At 41.3% G+C, this 19,211-nt stretch overlaps 1 protein-coding gene across 1 annotated transcript; it reads left to right on the top strand.

The window, feature by feature from the left end:
- Window positions 1-3,053: 3,053 nt before the first annotated feature.
- rrn3 (RRN3 homolog, RNA polymerase I transcription factor) lies at window positions 3,054-17,949 on the top strand. The gene is made up of 17 exons (XM_054607196.1): window positions 3,054-3,400; window positions 4,222-4,278; window positions 4,364-4,453; window positions 4,661-4,790; window positions 5,049-5,108; window positions 5,447-5,510; window positions 7,632-7,701; window positions 9,876-9,974; window positions 10,318-10,413; window positions 11,293-11,416; window positions 11,664-11,794; window positions 12,359-12,489; window positions 12,594-12,781; window positions 13,287-13,395; window positions 14,584-14,736; window positions 15,218-15,302; window positions 16,848-17,949. The coding sequence occupies exons 1-17, from the start codon at window positions 3,305-3,307 to the stop codon at window positions 16,992-16,994; spliced, it is 1,830 nt and encodes a 609-aa protein (XP_054463171.1). The 5' UTR covers window positions 3,054-3,304; the 3' UTR covers window positions 16,995-17,949.
- Window positions 17,950-19,211: the final 1,262 nt, after the last annotated feature.

Genomic DNA, 19,211 nt, shown 5'->3' with positions numbered 1-19,211 from the left:
CTCTGACCCGCTGAGTTGAATCCCCCAGACAGACTGCACCAACCCCACCCCTGAGAAGTGTAAAATATGTTCTTGTCATTATGTAACTGTTGGGAATCGAGGTAATGAAAACACCAACGGGCTACACCAATCAGCACGCAGACTTGAGATGACAGTATTTACACGTTGGACAAAACTATATCGCTCACGTGTATAATAGTAGCCCAGGAGCTTTAACACTTCAATTTTGATAGCGATTCATAGTTAAAACGTCCACCTATAGACAGTTATACTAATTAGATGTTTAAAAAAATAATAATAATTTGTTCAGGTCCTATTCCCTGACCAAAGAGCTATCCTGAACCTGACTACTCTAGTTTAATGTCTGACCTTCATCAGTTGTCTCTGCTTCAACCAGATACACAAGAACTGCAGTGGGATTAATAATCACACAGTAATGACAGCTACACAGGGAGTCTGTGCACCTAGAGCACAACTAAACCTTACTATTCATGTAGCTATTTATATGTATGTCTTGAAATGAAAATTACTTCATTGAAACTTTCTCAACATTTATTTGAGCACAGTAAGAAGTAAAATAGAATCACTAGGATAAACAAGTGCATACCCGTGAGGTAGTTCATAAAGCAGGAGCAGCTTGGTCTGTGATAGCAGCAGTAAATGAGTCTGCTGTGACCTCACCTTACTAAATAATTTCTTTATTATGTTTCTGGTTAGGTGGGACGTTCCGATCCTTCTGGACACTTTAAGTTATTTCAGCAGCTGACATGTTACCCAGGGAGAGCTGAATATGAATATGTGATCTAATCAATAAATGGAATGGGCTAAATCAGTTGTGGTGAGCAGAATGCTGCTGTGTGAAGCTGCTAGCAGGCTTCCTCGTTCCCACCCATGTTGATAACAGGCCCAAGTGTCTAACCTTTGGAACCTGCTGGTTTTATTACACTGCTGTTTCCAATGCTGTGCTCTACTTCAATACTACTGATTATACATCTACACAGCAAAGAAGGAGAACAACTAATTTACTGTGTATCTTTAGTTCCAGAGGGTGTAAAAAATAAATAGATTAATTAAGAAAAAAGTACTTTAGAGGACATCATAATGCTCCATTAGTGTCACAAAAAGGAACAACAATAGCTGTGGGGAAATGGAGCAGAGATCAGTGGAGGTAGTTTTACAGGATGAGTCACACTGAATACTTTAGTCCAGAACTCTGATGCACTTCTCCTCCTGACTTAAACCCTATGATAGGTAAAGCCAGGACAACATATTATTATATTATAATAAGGATTATAAATACTGAGGTCAGGGGCCACCATGATACATGACTTTAAATGTCATCAAAAAATGATTCAACTTAGAGTTTGACTGAATTTGGGGGGCAATTTATTCAAATTCAGTTATATCTTCCATTGTGTGGTTCCTGGTATTCATAAAGAAAGTGGTAAACTGTTGTTTCTTTTTATGGTTTATTTATGTTTTTGGCTAAAGGAAGTATTATTTAGTCTAGAGATGATCAGGATCACCCTTAAAACCCAACATGTGTAATAAGTCAGTAAACCCTTCCAAATACACATGTTATCAGTAGAATGGTTGGTTGTTGATCTGATTCCTTCCTTAGTATGAGACCAGATTCAAAATGTATATTTATATTATATTTATATTGAGAAATATAAAGTTTTACATCAAATATTTTTAAGGAAGCAACATTCTTTTTATTTCCACCATCTAATGATTGAACAAGACCAGTAGAGAATACATTTCACACTTCCTCATTGGCTGTTCTGTGTTTGATAGAGCTCAAACTGTGTTATTCTCACTTGTTCCTTTTTCTGAAGCTGCTGTGTGATGGGTTTTTAAAATATCACTTTGGTGACACCTAGTGGTAGAATCCAAGTTAACAACAGTGCTCTCTGTTACATATTGGCACATACAAAGTCTATACCAGGTGTTAAATCATGGGCACAAGACAATGAAGAGACATGTCTTGATTTTGAAAATATCTTAATTCTCTGATTTTTACATTGTAAACAATCTGGGACATCAACTTTTTTGAATCCAAAATATTGAAATAAAATGTGTGACCTAGTCGTCCCTGAAGCGGGGACACTGTCTGCTGACTACAATACACTAATGTGTTAAAATGAGGTTTTACAAGTACAGTAAATGCAACAAACAGTTAAAAATGTTAAGTGGATTTCCATGTTTTTGGGGCTGAAGTTTTCTTTCTATGATTTTTATCAAAAACTGTTTTGTAAAGTTTTCTTTACAATGCTGGCATTCATATTTTAGGAGGAGACCCAACTGAAAGAGTATCTTCTACAAGTAGCTGGGTATCTGAGTGGATGACAGGCTATCTTTTAGAGTGCATATTGACAACTTAGTGCAGAAAAGGTTATTACTCTAGTATGTATTTTATGTAGTCTATCAACCTGGAGCAGAAAAACGAGATCTCTCATTTCGAAAATGTCTCCACTTCATTTGCAATCTATGAAGGTTAGTTTGAAACATGATCCTGTGGAAATAAGTTATGAGCTTCCCATTTACTTAAATTATTTCAAACACAGGGGGAACCTGTTTCAAACAACTTTGATAACAACTTCATCAAATCAGTGTATTTGAAGATTAAGCATCCATAAACTTATTTTAGAGTTGTCCTTATTCTATTACTGTTAGCGGATTTCTCCAGATGTATTTTATTATGTCTGCAGGACTGTAATCAAAGACTTCATGGTTAACATTTAGTTTTGGATACATCTTTCTTTTGGATATTTCTCAGAAAGTTAGTGCCTCTCAAGGGTTTAAAGACTCTTCACATAGCTATATTGTGTATCTATGTATTTATTTTTATCCTTTTACATGCACCCCTTGAATATGGCTAATTTACCTTTTTTTTTCAAAATAAACACTCAAAAAAGCAAAAAAACAAACAAACCCCTTTTTGAAGTAGAGACTAGTCACAGAGCCAACCGGAACCTATTACACGGAGTCCAAATCTATGGGAAGACTTTGAATGCGGCACCCGAGTCCTGTGTTCACTTCCGTAAACAAGTGGTTCTCTTCCTCTTGTGAACACATGCTCTAGCATAATTACGGTTAAGTCGAGCAGTAGTTTTCAAAACACTGTAATAACTCTACAAAAACCATTAACATAGTCCTTAAACATTAGACTGTTAATGACCTTACTTAATAACAATGAAACCGGTTCGTCTTTCCCGCTTCAGCTGGATCTCTTAGAGTAAAGACGGCCAACGTCTGCGTTGTTAGCAACAAGCGTCACTCTCTGCATGAGCGCAGTGAAAAAATGGAGGTAGACAGTCGGGACTTTTTGAACTCTCCCCCTGTTAAGACTGTCCGATTCGGAGGCACTGTGGTGGAAACGCTTGCTAAACTTAAACGGGTGAGTGGTAACGTCACGTCAGTCCACTGTCATAGCTGACTAGTTATCCATCAGCTGAGACTATGTTAATGCTGCCGCTGAACACCTACTCACTGTAGGTGTTAATGGTGAATAAGAACATTATGTAAAATTAACTAATTACGAATTACTGCTCTTATCATTATTAGAATTCTACTATATTCATTGCTGCTGTTATTATTAGTTGTTTTAATTTTTTTCCTTCGTTACTCTGCTTACTACTCTTATTATATGAATCATTTATGTCATATACAGTACCAGTCAAAAGTTTGGACACACCTTCTCATTCAATGGTTTTTCTTTATTTTTTTTTCTTTATTTTTTTCTACATTGTAGATTAATATTGAAGACATCCAAACTATGAAGGAACACATATGGAATTATGTGGTAAACAAACAAATGCTCAACAAACCAGAATATGTTTTATATTTTACATTCTTCAAAGTAGTTGAATGAGAAGGTGTGTCCACACTTTTGACTGGTACTGTACATTGAATGTGTTGTAACTCTGTGATGTTGTTCATTCTGTACACATGACATCTATTGCATTCTGTCCATCCTGGGAGAAGGATCCCTCCTCTGTCGTTCTCCCATAGGTTTCTTCCTTTTTTCTCCCTGTTAAAGGGGTTTTTAGGGGAGTTTTTCCTGTGCAGATGTGAGGGTTCTGGGACAGAGGATAGCATGTGTACAGATTGTAAAGCCCTCTAAGGCAAATGTGTGATTTGAATCCTATTAAGAACAGAGTGACTGTCTTTAATAACTGCTTTCCGTTCATTATTTGCTGTTTCTCTTCTTGTTTGAAGGGAGACTCAAGGGACTATGAACTGCTGAAACATCAGCTGGCTGATCCTGAGATAAAGGTAGAGTAAAGCATCCGAGTGTTTGAGGTGACCTGGGATCTGTGTAATGTGGGTTCGTTCCTTAGTGAACTCTCTCCTCTGACAGGATGCCCAGATCATCAACTGGCTACAAGAGTTTCGGAGTTGTGTGACCCAGCTCACCAAGGACCATGAGCAGCTCATCTATACCATCTTGGTGAGTGTGCAAAGACCAGAGGATGAAGCTCATCATATATTTCAGCTGCATGAGTGGACAAACCACCATGCGGACCTGTACCACGTTGAGAGCTGAAGTGATTAGTTGACAGTTAACCAATTAGTCACAAGAAAATGAATGAGCAGCTATGTTGATTATTGACATATGGCTAAAACTTTTCTGTGGTAATGTGTGTGTGCTTTCTAGAAGCTTCCGTGGGTGGGCCGCAGCCAGGCTGTGGTGGAGGAGTACATGGCCTTCCTCGGTAACCTGGTCTCAGCACAGACTGTCTACTTGTGTGCCTGCCTCAAGATGGTGGTCTCCCACTTCACTCCCAGTAGGTTCCCTTGACTGGTGGTCAGATAATCCAATACATTTCAACAATAAAATACAGAATTTACAGCTCTCACAGTGGTTTCAAAGAAGTTAATTAAAGTTGTATCTTAACTATCTAGTCTGTTGACTAACTGTCATCCTTATATGTTTTCAGTTTGGTGTGAGTTTAAATCTTCAGGCGAAGAGAGGCCATGTAATATATTAACTGTGTCCCACCATCAGTGAATCAAGGAGTAATATTGTGTGTTTTTGTTTCCAGAGAGAGTGACTATCTGTGAAGGAGGGGTGGATTTCTCCGATTCAGATGATGAAGATGAAAGTAGGTGTTCTCGTTCTTATTTCAAGTGAAATTTCAAACAGAAACCTGAAACCCACCTTTTCAAGCTGTATAGGTTCAGTTATGGTTGTCATCCCAGTTGGATTGACAGTTTTTCTCACCAGCCCAAACGAGTTTAGTTAGTCGTTAAACTGAACCAAAAATGTAAGGTGTGAAAGCTCCCTGAAGACAGTGAGAAACATGAATGTGAAGCAGGGCAGGATTAGACAATGGCTTACACGCAAATCCTCAGAGTTTCTAGTTAAATACTCATGATTGAAAGATGAATGTTGATTACAAACTCTACTGCTTTAATAATTAATAATCTTTGATTTGTCAAGACCTCCCCAGAAACTTCAATCAGTGTCACCAGGCGTTGCAGCTCATCACCAGATATGTTCCATCGTAAGTCTCTTCTTCCTCTTTTCTCAGTATGAATACCGTTGCCCACTAACAGTAGAGATTTGGCTTTTGGTACGGGAAGAAACTGAAAGGAAGCAGCTTTAAATTTACAATAACGAGTGTTTGTTCTCTCAAACGAACCAGATCAGACTGAACTGTTTTGGGTTGTAGAATGAAAACAACCAGAGTTGTTACTGAGTGGACAATTGGACACAAACATTTACGCAGACACACACACACACACACACACACACACACACACACACACACACACACACACACACACACACACACACACACACACCAGTTGTACTGGGTGTTAGATTGAATGCACTTATTGAAAGCTTGATTTCTCGTTACTGCTGGTTTTGGTGACATATTTCATTGCTACTTGGTATTTGTTATATTGTTTTGTATGGTTTGACCGAGCGATTTTCTTTCTATATACTATGACTTTTGAGGGGATACTATTCTATGAATTTTACAACTTTGGAACAGATAACAGGGTTTGACAAAAGAATGACCTCAGATTAAGCCGGAGGTTGTCATACATCCACTTTTAATGTCTGCTAAGCAGTTATGAAGGGTTTTTCGACTGATTTTGTCATTAGGTTCTATCAGCAGGTAGAGTGGCGTATCGTCTGCTTAGAAATGGAAATTAATATTATGGTTATGAATGATGTCACCCTGAGGGAACAGAGTAGAATGTTTGTTTCACAGTTTGAGCATAATATATTTTCAGATGGCTAAGTTAAGCAAACTGTATCCACACAAATGTGTAATTAACAGCATAGTTGTTTACAAGAGGGAAATAGACGGTATTGGATTGGGATCAGTATCAGCAGATACTCGAGGGTGCGGTATCTGTATCAGACATGAAAAAGTGGTATCCAACCATCTCTATAAACACTGGAAGCAGGGAATGGAACTGTATACAAATATCTGTTCCACCTGATTTATCCTTTTTGACTGACAAAGGAAATTCAACATTTGCTTTATAAAGCTGCTTTCCTGAGCCCTCGGCACAACACAGGACAAAAGAGCAGCAATGCAACATCTTCTTATTTTCTTTCTTATTTTCTGTTTCCCTCCTGGTCTTTTTTCCTGAACAGCCAGTAATATCTTTTTGTTCAATAGGTCGTTACATCCTTTAATAAGGTTCTTGAAAGTGTATCTCTGCTGATGACATCACATACAGCATGCTTCATGTGTGGTGAATGTACTCAGTTTTAGACACGTCCTCTGGTAAACCAATGCAACACATGTCAGCCCCCATCAGATGTTATCTAGCAGCACTTTAAACAGGCCCTATTATGCCTTTTTTTCGGGTGCATATTTTTATGTCAAGTTACAGTTACAACACGTTGTGATTGGTCAACGTTCCGCATGCGTCGGAAATGTCCCGTCCCTTTCGAAACAGAATTCAGCCACCTCTTCCAGAGCTGTTCAAAAACACTGTTGAAGCTGTCTTCGGCGAAATGCAGCGAACACATTAAGTTTTCGTTGTACTGCTCTGGAAAAGTGTTAAAATGAAATGTAGCCACTTTTTCTTCATTTCATCTGCCTTCGGAAGTCCAAACAAAGGACATTTCCCGTCGCAGAGCAGAGCACAGCGTCTTCTCAAAATGACGGCCGGTCTTTTGTTGTTTGAGGGCCAAACTAGCCGGAAGGAGTTTGTATGTAATGTGATTTTCACTCTTGTTTAGACAGATTTCCGTATCCATTCAAAGTTACTGTACATGAAGAGTATCTGTTGTGCAGCTAACAGGAATCCAAATACATTAACTAATAACCTGTCCTTTCACTCATATCCATAAACTTAAGTGCATAAAACCTTTATGATCAATAAATATATGGGCAGTACACAAAAAAGAGACCCATGCAAATGTATCCAATTCTGATTCAATATAACAGTACTAATAAAGGCAGATTAAAACATTCTATATACTTAGTCTTACTGCTGTCAGTCATTATTGTATGGATCTTAGTTTTTTAAAATTCTGTGCATATTTCTAAATACAGTACCAGTATGAATTATTGTGATCTTCATCAGATCTTCACACACATGAACTTCCTGCCCTGGGCTTCTGTGTTGTCCTGAGTAGGTTTGTTCTCTTCTTTCAGCACCAGCCGCTTTCTGATGCCCATTCTGACAGAGAACTTCCCCTTTGTACAGAAATCCTCCTCTACACTGGTAAGAGATGTCTGAAGCTGATGCTTCACTTTAAACAGTAGTGATGAAGTCAGCACTGATCAGATCGCCCCAACAAGCTGTGGAAGAATTACTACCTGGTCACTGTACTAACCACAAAAGCTTCCTTTTTATTTATGAAGAAATGGCTTATTGCTCACACCAGATACCCGTTATACACACATGTATATTGTTACACATTGTGCGTCATGTACATTGTCACTCCCCTGCTTCTATCTGAACACATATCTATACGTTTTTGTGAGGTAGTGAGCATACCACTAGATAAATGAGACTTGGATTATTCTGTATTAGTTGTGTGAGACTTTAAATGGATGTTTTCATATATATTGCTGTTGTTAAACGCCTCTACTTCAACTCATCAAGACTTTTCTCTGTTTCTGGAATCTTTGTTCACGGTGGAAGCAAGAGAAAAAAAAAAAGTTTTCAGTTGAGAGCAAATTACAGTGGGTACGGAATGTATTCAGACCCCTTTAAATTTTTCACTCTTTGTTTCATTGCAGCCATTTGCTAAAATCGAAAAAGTTCATTTTTTTCCGCATTAATGTACACTCAGCAACCCATCTTGACAGAAAAAAACAGAAATGTAGAAATTTTTGCAAATTTATTAAAAAAGAAAAACTGAAATATCACATGGTCATAAGTATTCAGACCCTTTGCTGTGACACTCATATTTAACTCACATGCTGTCCATTTCTTCTGATCCTCCTTGAGATGGTTCTACTCCTTCATTGGAGTCCAGCTGTGTTTAATTAAACTGATTGGACTTGATTAGGAAAGGCACACACCTGTCTATATAAGACCTTACAGCTCACAGTGCATGTCAGAACAAATGAGAATCATGAGGTCGAAGGAACTGCCCAAGGAGCTCAGAGACAGAATTGTGGCAAGGCACAGATCTGGCCAAGGTTACAAAAGAATTTCTGCAGCACTCAAGGTTCCTAAGAGCACAGTGGCCTCCATAATCCTTAAATGGAAGAAGTATGGGATGACCAGAACTCTTCCTAGACCTGGCCGTCCAGCCAAACTGAGCAATCGTGGGAGAAGAGCCTTGGTGAGAGAGGTAAAGAAGAACCCAAAGATCACTGTGGCTGAGCTCCAGAGATGCAGTAGGGAGATGGGAGAAAGTTCCACAAAGTCAACTATCACTGCAGCCCTCCACCAGTCGGGGCTTTATGGCAGAGTGGCCCGACGGAAGCCTCTCCTCAGTGCAAGACATATGAAAGCCCGCATAGAGTTTGCCAAAAAACACATGGAGGACTCCCAAACTATGAGAAATAAGATTCTCTGGTCTGATGAGACCAAGATTGAACTTTTTGGCGTTAATTCTAAGCGGTATGTGTGGAGAAAACCAGGCACTGCTCATCACCTGCCCAATACAATCCCAACAGTGAAACATGGTGGTGGCAGCATCATGCTATGGGGGTGTTTTTCAGCTGCAGGGACAGGACGACTGGTTGCAATTGAAGGAAAGATGAATGCGGCCAAGTACAGAGATATCCTGGAAGAAAACCTCCTCCAGAGTGCTCAGGACCTCAGACTGGGCCGAAGGTTCACCTTCCAACAAGACAATGACCCGAAGCACACAGCTAAAATAACAAAGGAGTGGCTTCGGAACAAGTCTGTGACCATTCTTGACTGGCCCAGCCAGAGCCCTGACCTAAACCCAATTGAGCATCTCTGGAGAGACCTGAAAATGGCTGTCCACCAACGTTCACCATCCAACCTGACAGAACTGGAGAGGATCTGCAAGGAAGAATGGCAGAGGATCCCCAAATCCAGGTGTGAGAAACTTGTTGCATCATTCCCAAGAAGACTCATGGCTGTACTAGCTCAAAAGGGTGCTTCTACTCAATACTGAGCAAAGGGTCTGAATACTTATGACCATGTGATATTTCAGTTTTTCTTTTTTAATAAATTTGCAAAAATTTCTACATTTCTGTTTTTTTCTGTCAAGGTCGGTTGCTGAGTGTACATTAATGCGAAAAAAAATGAACTTTTTCGAATTTTAGCAAATGGCTGCAATGAAACAAAGGGTGAAAAATTTAAAGGGGTCTGAATACTTTCCGTACCCACTGTATATATATCATCTGCGGGTGAAGTTTTCCTTTTACACAGTAGTGCTGGGTATATTGATATTTTGTTGCTCTCTACAGGAGTGTTACGTCCACAACCTCCTGAGGGTGGCCATGTACATACCATCAATTAGACGAGACGTGCTGGAGTTGATCATCGGAAAGATGCTCAAACTGGATGTAAGTGGTTCAACTCCAAATAACACAAGTGATCCAAAGAGAGGTTATATAACTGACTCAAGTGTTTATGGTGGCCCCATAATATATCAACACAGAGTCCATGTTTGTCTGCAGTGAGGTTGTCACAGAGATTTAGTTTATGTGTATTTGTAGCAGAAAGACGTGTCGGAAGCATTTCCTGTTGACTTAGTTTTTCATTTTCTCTTTCAGTAGCTACATTGATTTTTGCACCATATTTCATCATTGATGTAGTCTCTAATGTCCCTTAGTTACATTGTGACACACATGATGTCTTTGACTAGGAAGTCCTCCTGTCTATAACAGTGTGTGTGCTGTGTCCCAGGTGAGTGCAGCCCGGTCCGACATTGAGGAAGCAGAGGACAATGCGGTGCTGAACCAGCGGGCCGATGAGCGGGCTGAGGAAGGGCTCTTTGACATGGTAACGACCAGCACTGCTCTCATACTTCCTCTGGGTTTGGGGAAGAATTTTAGTTTTTCATGTACAGTTTTAGGACTGGGCTATTTTTTTAGAAGCAGAGTATGTTAGTAGTTTATATACAAGAATAGAAAAGTGGTTGGCATGGAGCATTACTCATCTAGTAGTAACACCACAGGGAAGTATTGAGTAGACTTGTTTCTCTGCTTCCTCGTCCACAGCAGTACATGGCTTTGCTGGTACTCCTGTCTGTTTCTACAAACTCCATCTTCTGTAGTTATACACTGACTATGGAAGTACCTCATACAGTTTCACTTTAAAACCACCAAACTATTCCTTTAGGCTCATGTGTTTTCTGTCATTGTTGTTGATTTGCCTCATCATGTCTCATATGCGTCTTTCATGGTTGGAATGGTTTTGTTGCTGCTATGTACAGTCCTCCTGATGCAAAAAATTCAAAAAAGGAATGCACTATTTTGTGAGAGTTAAAACAAAATGCCTTGAACCTTGAGTTCAGACTAGCAAACAGACTTCAAGTGCAAACATTCCAAAAGGATGTCAATTGAATGTCAGCTGAAGCATAGTTTTTCTGGCTGGTACTGAACATGATTGTAGTTGGATAAGAATAAATTGTATGACGTATGAATGAGTTATTCTAGCATGTATGCCAGCAGTCAAACTGCTGAGCCAGATCAAATAAATGACAATCACAACACATAACAACTACGTGAATAAAAGTGAATGCACAATGTCAAGGGTGTATTGAATTTGTATTACATTGCTTTTGTAATCAGTTCAGAAAAAGAAAAAAAATGTACTGCCTTCTTTATTCTAACTTTGACAACCTGTGTGTGTGTGTGTGTGTGTGTGTGTCTCTGTCAGGATGAGGACATGTCAGCAGGTCCCCCCTCCAGGGCGACTGGGATGGCCCACCCGGTTGCTGACAGGCTGGACACTCTCATGGTTGTTCTGATGTCTTACATCAAGGACGTGTGCCATGTCGGTGGTATGTGAATAACACAGCTTTCATACTCAGGTCTAGTGTTGACACCACACATCCCATGACGGGACTGAGCAATAACGGGTTAACGAGGGTTTAGGGAGGCTTGGACTGAGAGAAAAAAACAAAAAAACAAGACTCTCACTCATCACATTTTTTGAGACAAGAACATGTATAATGTTCTTTTTGAAGACAGAGTGAATGTTTCTGTCTGTAAAGTGTGTCATCCTCTTTCCTCTGTTCTCTCTCTCAGGCTCTCTTCATGTGGAAAGGACTAAGGATCTGTACAGAGATTTGTTGACTGTGTTTGACAAGCTCATTCTGCCAACACATGCCTCCTGTCATGTCCAGTACACACTGTTTTACCTGTGCAGCTTCAGAGTGGTCAGTACCTCCTGCACAATGAGATAACATAAACTAGACTGTAGATATGTGTTATGCCTCTGTCAGCTGTTATGACCATAATAATAAATATTACATTAACTGCGGCCTTCTAGATGGCGCTCTGAGGCCCTCCAGTGGTTGAGAATATTTTAATATTATAGAGAACCTTTAATGTCCAACTGAAATAAATTCCTTTTTTTTTCTTCTACAGAATAATTATTTTTTTGAAAAAATAATCAACAGCCCCAAGTTGAAAAATGAATATGTTGATGAGTGAAAATGTTTTTGGTGTTATGACGGTGCATATGGCAGACACAATGCTGTTGGTGTTCTGTGTAGTATGTTGGTGGAGAACTTGTGCCACTGTTTAAACACTCACATTCTCTTCACTTACCCAGGATCAGGTGTAAACACCTATGCTGCTTTTTCTGGACACTTGAAATAGATTCTATTTTGTTATAACAACAAGGCCTAATTCAGTTATTTCATCTACTTTGATGAACCTGTCCTTGTGAGATGAGGCCCTTCTTGAGTCCTGTATATGTTGTGCTCCCTGTGTCCCAGGCTTTGGCCGAGGCCTTCCTGGATCACCTGTGGAAGATCCTGCAGAATCCCTCTCAGCCCGCTGTCCTCCGCCAGGCTGCTGCCGGATACCTGGGGAGCTTCCTGGCCCGAGCCAAGTTCATCCCTGTACTGTGAGTTCACGCTGCTGAAGAAAACACAGACGTACTTAAAGCCAAAGGGACCGTGTTCCTCCTGCAGCTGTTCTAATCCAGTGTCCTCGTCCCCCCTCCTGCAGCACTGTGAGGGCCTGCCTGGACCTGCTGCTCTCCTGGATCCACCGCTACATCGACAGCCAGGACAGCAGCGGCAGACAGGCCTGCTGTGACATCAGCCTGCACGGGCCCTTCTACACCGCCTGCCAGGCCGTCTTCTACACACTCATCTTCAGACACAGGGCCATGCTGGAGGGCCACATGAAGAAAGGTACACAGGTCTTGTCTCAAACAGGTCCACAGCTGAACGCCGTGGTTTCATACTTCACTCCACTGTCCGTTCTTAAAATGTGTCTAACCACACAGAGCCCATCAGTTAATGGGATTAAAGGACAAGATTGCTATTGTTTAATATGATTGAGGAAAAACACAAACTGCTGATAAACACCACACCAGGCTTTTAGCACTAATCAAGCTTTAGACATGTTAGTGTTTCATGGTTTATCATTGTGAATTGATTATACATTGTTATCATCAAATATATTTGCTTACGGCTTCAAAATTCAAAGATGCAGGTGCTTTTTTTGAGGGTTTTAAATCAATAATTAAATGATGCCATTTCATTTAGTGTTTTCAATTAGCAAGCTTTTCCAACCAGGGAAAAGATGGCAGCTAATCCACATCAAAAATAATATCCGTCTATTTTTTGTGACAAACAAAGCAGTTGAATTAATCCAGAGTCACTCAGTCTTTGTGTGTGCGTTTGTGTTTTTCAGGTCTGGAGTACCTGCAGAGTCTGAACCTGGAGCGGGTGGTGATGTGTCAGCTGAACCCTCTCAAAGTCTGCCTGCCTTCAGTCACCAACATGTTTGCTTCCATCACCAGGTACACAGCCGGTCCCCGACATCCAGACTGACATGTTTTTATTCCTGTTATAATCTAGATTACTACTGGGACTGCCACAAAGTAAAACTCCATCTATCAGCAAAATGTACTTCAAGTATTAAAAGTAAAAGCAGCTGTTTACGAGGAACATGTGAGACTGATTATGACATATTTTATAATAATATGTGTTTTTGGATTGATACTGATGAATCACTGTTGGAGCATAATTTTACTGGTGTAGCAGCTCGTGGTGGACCTAGTTTGAACTTCCTTATAAACAGTGGTTCCCATACTGGGGCTCGGGCCCCTCCAAAGGGCCACAAGATAAAAGTGAGGGGTTCTGAGATGATAAATGGGAGAGCAAAGACTGGAAAAAACCCAGTTTAGCTACACAAATGTCTTTATCTTCTATTGTATGTGAAATATTGGAGTTTTGCCTTTTGTGCCTCAAACAAATCTCTTACCAGCCAAGTCGTGTTGAACCACTGGTTCAATCTTAAATAATGAGCAGCATCCAACCTCCTACAAACATCTACCTTTGAGCCATGAGCGGCTCCACATTACATTACATTACATTACAGTCATTTAGCAGACGCTTTTATCCAAAGCGACTTACAGTCAGTAGTATATTACATATCATTCACCCATTCACACACTGATGACAGGCTACCATGCAAGGTGCCACCATCAGACTCTAACTAACATTCATGCAACATCCAGTCCACACCGATGGCAAGCCTTCGGGAGCAACTTGGGGTTAAGTGTCTTGCCCAAGGACACATCGACTGCCGAAGCCGGGTATCGAACCACCGACCCTCTGATTGGAGAACTACCTTGCTCTCCACTACGCCACAGCCGCCCCCCCAGCCGCCGCCTCCACACCAGCGAAGCGAGGCCGCTCCACTTAGAACTCTCAGATGCTGGTTGATATTGGCAGACAGAGATACCAACACCCTATAGAAACTTGCTCTTCACTTATGGTGAGGTAGGGAGCAGAGCCTTGCAGAGACATCAGAAAGTGTGCAAGGAAACAATTTGAAAGGTCAGCAACAACCAAGGTCAAAGATTCTTGTGACCATGGCTTAATAAGAGGCATCAGTTCACACAGAATAAGAGAGTTGACTAAAACAAGCTGCATACGTTTCCCTCTCTGGTCTCATTCACAGCAGCTGCTGTTTTTTGTTGCAGGACGTATCAGGTGGTGTTCTGCTACACCATCATAGAGAGGAACAATCGCCACGTGCTGCCGGTGGTCCGCAACTCTGCGGGGGGAGACAGTGTGACCACCAACACCAACCCTCTGGACAGCTTCTTCCCCTTCGACCCCTACCTGCTCAAGAGGTACAGCTGACCATTCTCTCTAATGACATCTTGGTGGATGTATCTCTATGTCCTCTCACCCATTTTTTACTTCCCAACAGCAATTTTTTAGGAGTCAGGAATTGTGAGTGGATTCTGTGAAACAGTCACAATTCCATGACAACTGGACCATGTGGTGAGATTCTGTTGTCACTAACTTATGAAAGGGTCAAAAATGAAAGCCTAGTTCCTAGAAGACTGCGTGTCCTGTGGGAAACTGGACAAGGTGGACTGTTTGGTGATTGTCTGCAATAAACTGAAGAAGCTAGTTCGTCTGGACAAATAAAATTGCAACTGAACAAACCTCAATATACCTGATCTCAAAGATTCTGTGTGTGTGTGTGTGTGTGTGTGTGTGTGTGTGTGTGTGTGTGTGTGTGTGTGTGTGTGTGTGTGTGTGTGTGTGTGTGTGTGTGTGTGTGTGTGTGTGTGTGTGTGTGTGTGTGTGTGTGTGTGTGTGTAGGTCTGTTCAACTGATTGAGCCACTGTACCAGGTCTGGGAGGAACTAGCAGACACAGAGCTGCTTCCCACCAAAACAGGACAACAGGTGAGATGACAGAAGGGTTAGCAATGTTCAAGAAGTGTTCTAGCAGTTTACTGTTGCACTTTCATAGCATTGTTGGTCAGATTACAGCGAATGTGGGTCAGCACGTTAGTGTGTTCTCGTTCACATCCCCCTAACTCTCTGTTAATGTGTGAGCTGTCGGGGAACCAGCAGGCTCTTCCCGATGATCTCGTTTGTGCTCACATTCTTCTCTGATGGGATATTATGAGAACATGATTATTCTAATGTTACCTGGTGTTTAGCAGGAGTTTTACGGCCGCAAACACCTTATGCAGGTCTCAGTGCCACACACTTCTCCCACTCGGCTGCCTCCCTCTGTCTGAGATGCTGGAATAAATCTGTAATGCTGCTTTTGGACAAACTGTATGTCGGACGGTGTTTTGTTCGGGGTTGCTGAGGGGACAGTGACTTTTTTTGATACCAAACTCTACACTTTTATTGGAGCATGCTGCCATGTTGGTATTTTACCTTTGCCTGAAGAGAACTATGAACTATGGGAGCTCAGGGAAGTGGTGGCCGTTCCATACCTTAATTAGCCAAGTAAAAGTGGACATATATTTTCTTTTTTAAACATTGTACTCGTTGTAATGTGGTTGTTATTTCCAGTTAGGCAGTGAGATGGTCACCACGGGGGCTCAGGTGGGTGCATGGGGTCAGAGCAGGGTTTTATACAGAGAGTTTATGGACGTCAACAACTCTGACCTGGAATGGGATGACTGGCAGCAATATGTGGAGCAGTTGGACTTCCACTGTTGTACTGATGATAAAGCCCTCTGACAAGGATTTGTGATATTGGTGGCTAACAGAATCACAGACAGAGCACTAAAGAGATCCCTCCTCTGAACAGATGGGGTTGGAAAGGATAAGTGTCAGCCAGGTGAGCCTATAGGTGTTTCTAGATGTGACGGAGAAAACCCATAAATTCAAATGAATTGATGAAGTCAATACCGCCCAGCTCGATCCAGGAAATTATTATTTATGTGGGCTAAATTACCTCTGAACAACTTATTGATTATCAAAATAGTTGTCGAGTTAAGTCCATCAACTAATGGACTAATGGGTTTGTCACTTAAAATATTCGGTATCAAAGCAGCAGAAGTGGAAATATCCTGTCTCTTAGTCTATAATATAGGTTGGTATTGACAAACACTTCCCATAATGCAACTGCTCAGAGGCTTCTTGTTAGACCCTCTGCCTGGTACCCGAGCTGACATCAAACAACAGTCTTCAGACTGTCCGTGACATCGACATGGAGGATCAGTGTGACACTGGTTGAGTGTCCCTATAAGTCCCCTTTCTCTGTGATAAGATAAATAAAATATAGGTGATCATATAAGAAAAATACATGAAAATATGAATAGCATTACAATACATGTATATGCATGAGGTCAAAAAAAAAAGAATGTTGGTCCAGTCTCACTGTATCCTGTGGTGTGCTCCTTAACATGGATATGGACTTTGTTTGCAGATTCTCAGGCTCTTGATCATTTGACCTGAGGTTGCGTTGGTTCTTTCTTTGTCTTTCAGGGCTCGAAGGAGGACGAGGATGACTTCCTGTGCGGGGAGACGCCCCAGACTGAGGGCATTGTGGGGATGACACCCAGCTCCTACGAATCGAGCCTCCACAGCCCCAGCTGCTTGGGTTCACCGCCCCTCACCTTCCAGAGACCCTAATAAAGCACATGACTTTATGATTAATCATACTTCAGGCCACGTTGGCACATGCAAAAACATTATCAGTGAGAGAGCCCCAAATGATCAGAGAGTAGGCAAATATTACATTTGAAATGAACCCTACATAGACTGGAGAGGGCCTCAGCGTCTGTTCTCATGGGAGAACGTTCAACTCAAATTAAATAGCTAGAGAGGGTGGTATATTATGTGGGCAGTAGAATATTGTTATGAGGCAATTGTTTTTGTTTATTTATGAAGCTCTTTCTACTGAAGACTGCACAACTTTACCAGAACATATCTGAGACCTGAGAAAAGAAGCCTTGAGTCTGCATTGGAGCAACGCTTGGCTCGTCACCACGAGTCGTCTCGTCTAAACAGCTCTGACAGAAGGAACCAATGAAAGTTAGGCAGGAAACTGGAGGCGGTGGACACAGGCGCCCAACCACTCGTGAAGAGAATGCAATCAATGTGACCTATGATACATCAAATATATGCTAAATATACACGAGCCAGCTCAACCAGCGAAGAGAGAAATGGAGAAGGTCCAGCCTCAGACAGTGGAAGCTGGAGGTGGTGTTGATGGTTCATTAGAATGGATTTAATGGGTCACCAGTCTGTCTTAAAGGTTCAGTGTGTAGAAGAGGGGGATCTATTGGCAGAAATAGAATATAATTGTATGTTCATGGACAACCTGGAAAAGTCATGGAATTTGAAATGATCAATATTCAGGCCTAGACAGGTTTTTGAAAAAAAGAAATAAACCCAGAAAGTTCTGTTTTTTTTAAATTTATTGGTAAAAATGTGTATGAACGTTGTTATTAGGTTTTTTTCATTAGCTGAAACTAAGAGATGTGTCTCGTTACCTAAGGTTTGATTAATGCATGCTGTATCTGTGTGTCTGCACGGCCAAAGTGACGTCACATCATCACACACGGCCCTTAGCTGGGGTTCTGTGCAGCAGGTTTTCGCCTCTCTGAGCACATCCAACATTTTCTAACTACGTTGATGCAGATGGCTGGATAAAATGGAGAACTTTGAGGAGCTTTGATTATTCAATTCAATTCATCCTCTGTCCTTCCCTCACATCGGCACAGGAAAAACTCCCCTAAAAAACCCCTTTAACAGGGAGAAAAAAGGAAGAAACCTATGGGAGAACGACAGAGGAGGGATCCTTCTCCCAGGATGGACAGAATGCAATAGATGTCATGTGTACAGAATGAGCAGCATAACAGTTCTTAGATACAACACATTCAATGTATATGGCATAAATGATTCATATAATAAGACTACTTATAATAACAGCAGCAATTATTACAGTAGAATTATAGCCATGAAAATAGGGATAGTAATGTGACTAATAATAATAATCGAAGTAGCAGTGGGTGTCAGTCGGCTCACAGCAGGAGGCACGACTACGGTCCAGGTACCACAACGATTCATGGAAACCTGCAGAACGAGAAAGCAAAGGGCTTCAGGGTGGAAGTAAAGCTAAAATGCTTAATGGTACAGGTAATAGTAATAGTAATGTGACTAGTAATAATAATGGTGGTAGCAGTCGGTGTCAGCAGGGCCGTAGCAGGATGCACGTCCACGGTCCAGGTACAGCCACGATTTATAGAAGCCTGCGAGCGAGAAAGCACAAAGACTCCAGGGTACAAGCAAGTCAATAAAGCGTAATAGTACAGGCAATAATAATAGTAATGTGACTAATAATGATAGTGGTAGTAGTAGTGGGTGTCAGCAGGGCCTCAGTAGGTGGCACGATGACAGTCCAAATATAACCCGATTCCTGGGAACTCAGGGTGGAAGTAAAGCTAAAATGCTTAATGGTACAGGTAATAGTAATAGTAATGTGACTAGTAATAATAATGGTGGTAGCAGTCGGTGTCAGCAGGGCCGTAGCAGGATGCACGACCACGGTCCAGGTACAGCCACGATTTATAGAAGCCTGCGGCTGCAGAAAGCACAAAGACTCCAGGGTAGAAGCAAGTCAATAAGCGTAATAGTACAGGCAATAATAATAGTAATGTGACTAATAATGATAGTGGTAGTAGTAGTGGGTGCAGCAGGCCTCAGTAGGTGGCACATGACAGTCCAAATATAACCCCGATTCCTGGAACTCCACGAGGCGAGAAAGCACAAGAACTCCGGGGAAGAAGCAAAATCAGTAATGTGCATAAATAGGAGATTAATACATAAAGAAGGAGGAGAGAAGAG

Source organism: Anoplopoma fimbria, chromosome 11, assembly GCF_027596085.1.
Source record: "Anoplopoma fimbria isolate UVic2021 breed Golden Eagle Sablefish chromosome 11, Afim_UVic_2022, whole genome shotgun sequence".
NCBI classification, from domain to species: domain Eukaryota; kingdom Metazoa; phylum Chordata; class Actinopteri; order Perciformes; family Anoplopomatidae; genus Anoplopoma; species Anoplopoma fimbria.
This window is presented reverse-complemented; position numbering and strand designations above follow the sequence as displayed.

Excerpts from the sequence above, each read along its gene's own strand:
- rrn3 (XM_054607196.1), top strand. The coding sequence starts at position 3,305 with ATGGAGGTAGACAGTCGGGACTTTTTGAACTCTCCCCCTGTTAAGACT. Across the intron at positions 3,401-4,221 it reads CGCTTGCTAAACTTAAACGG|GGAGACTCAAGGGACTATGA; the intron begins GTGAGTGGTAAC and ends TCTTGTTTGAAG. Across the intron at positions 5,109-5,446 it reads TTCAGATGATGAAGATGAAA|ACCTCCCCAGAAACTTCAAT; the intron begins GTAGGTGTTCTC and ends TGATTTGTCAAG.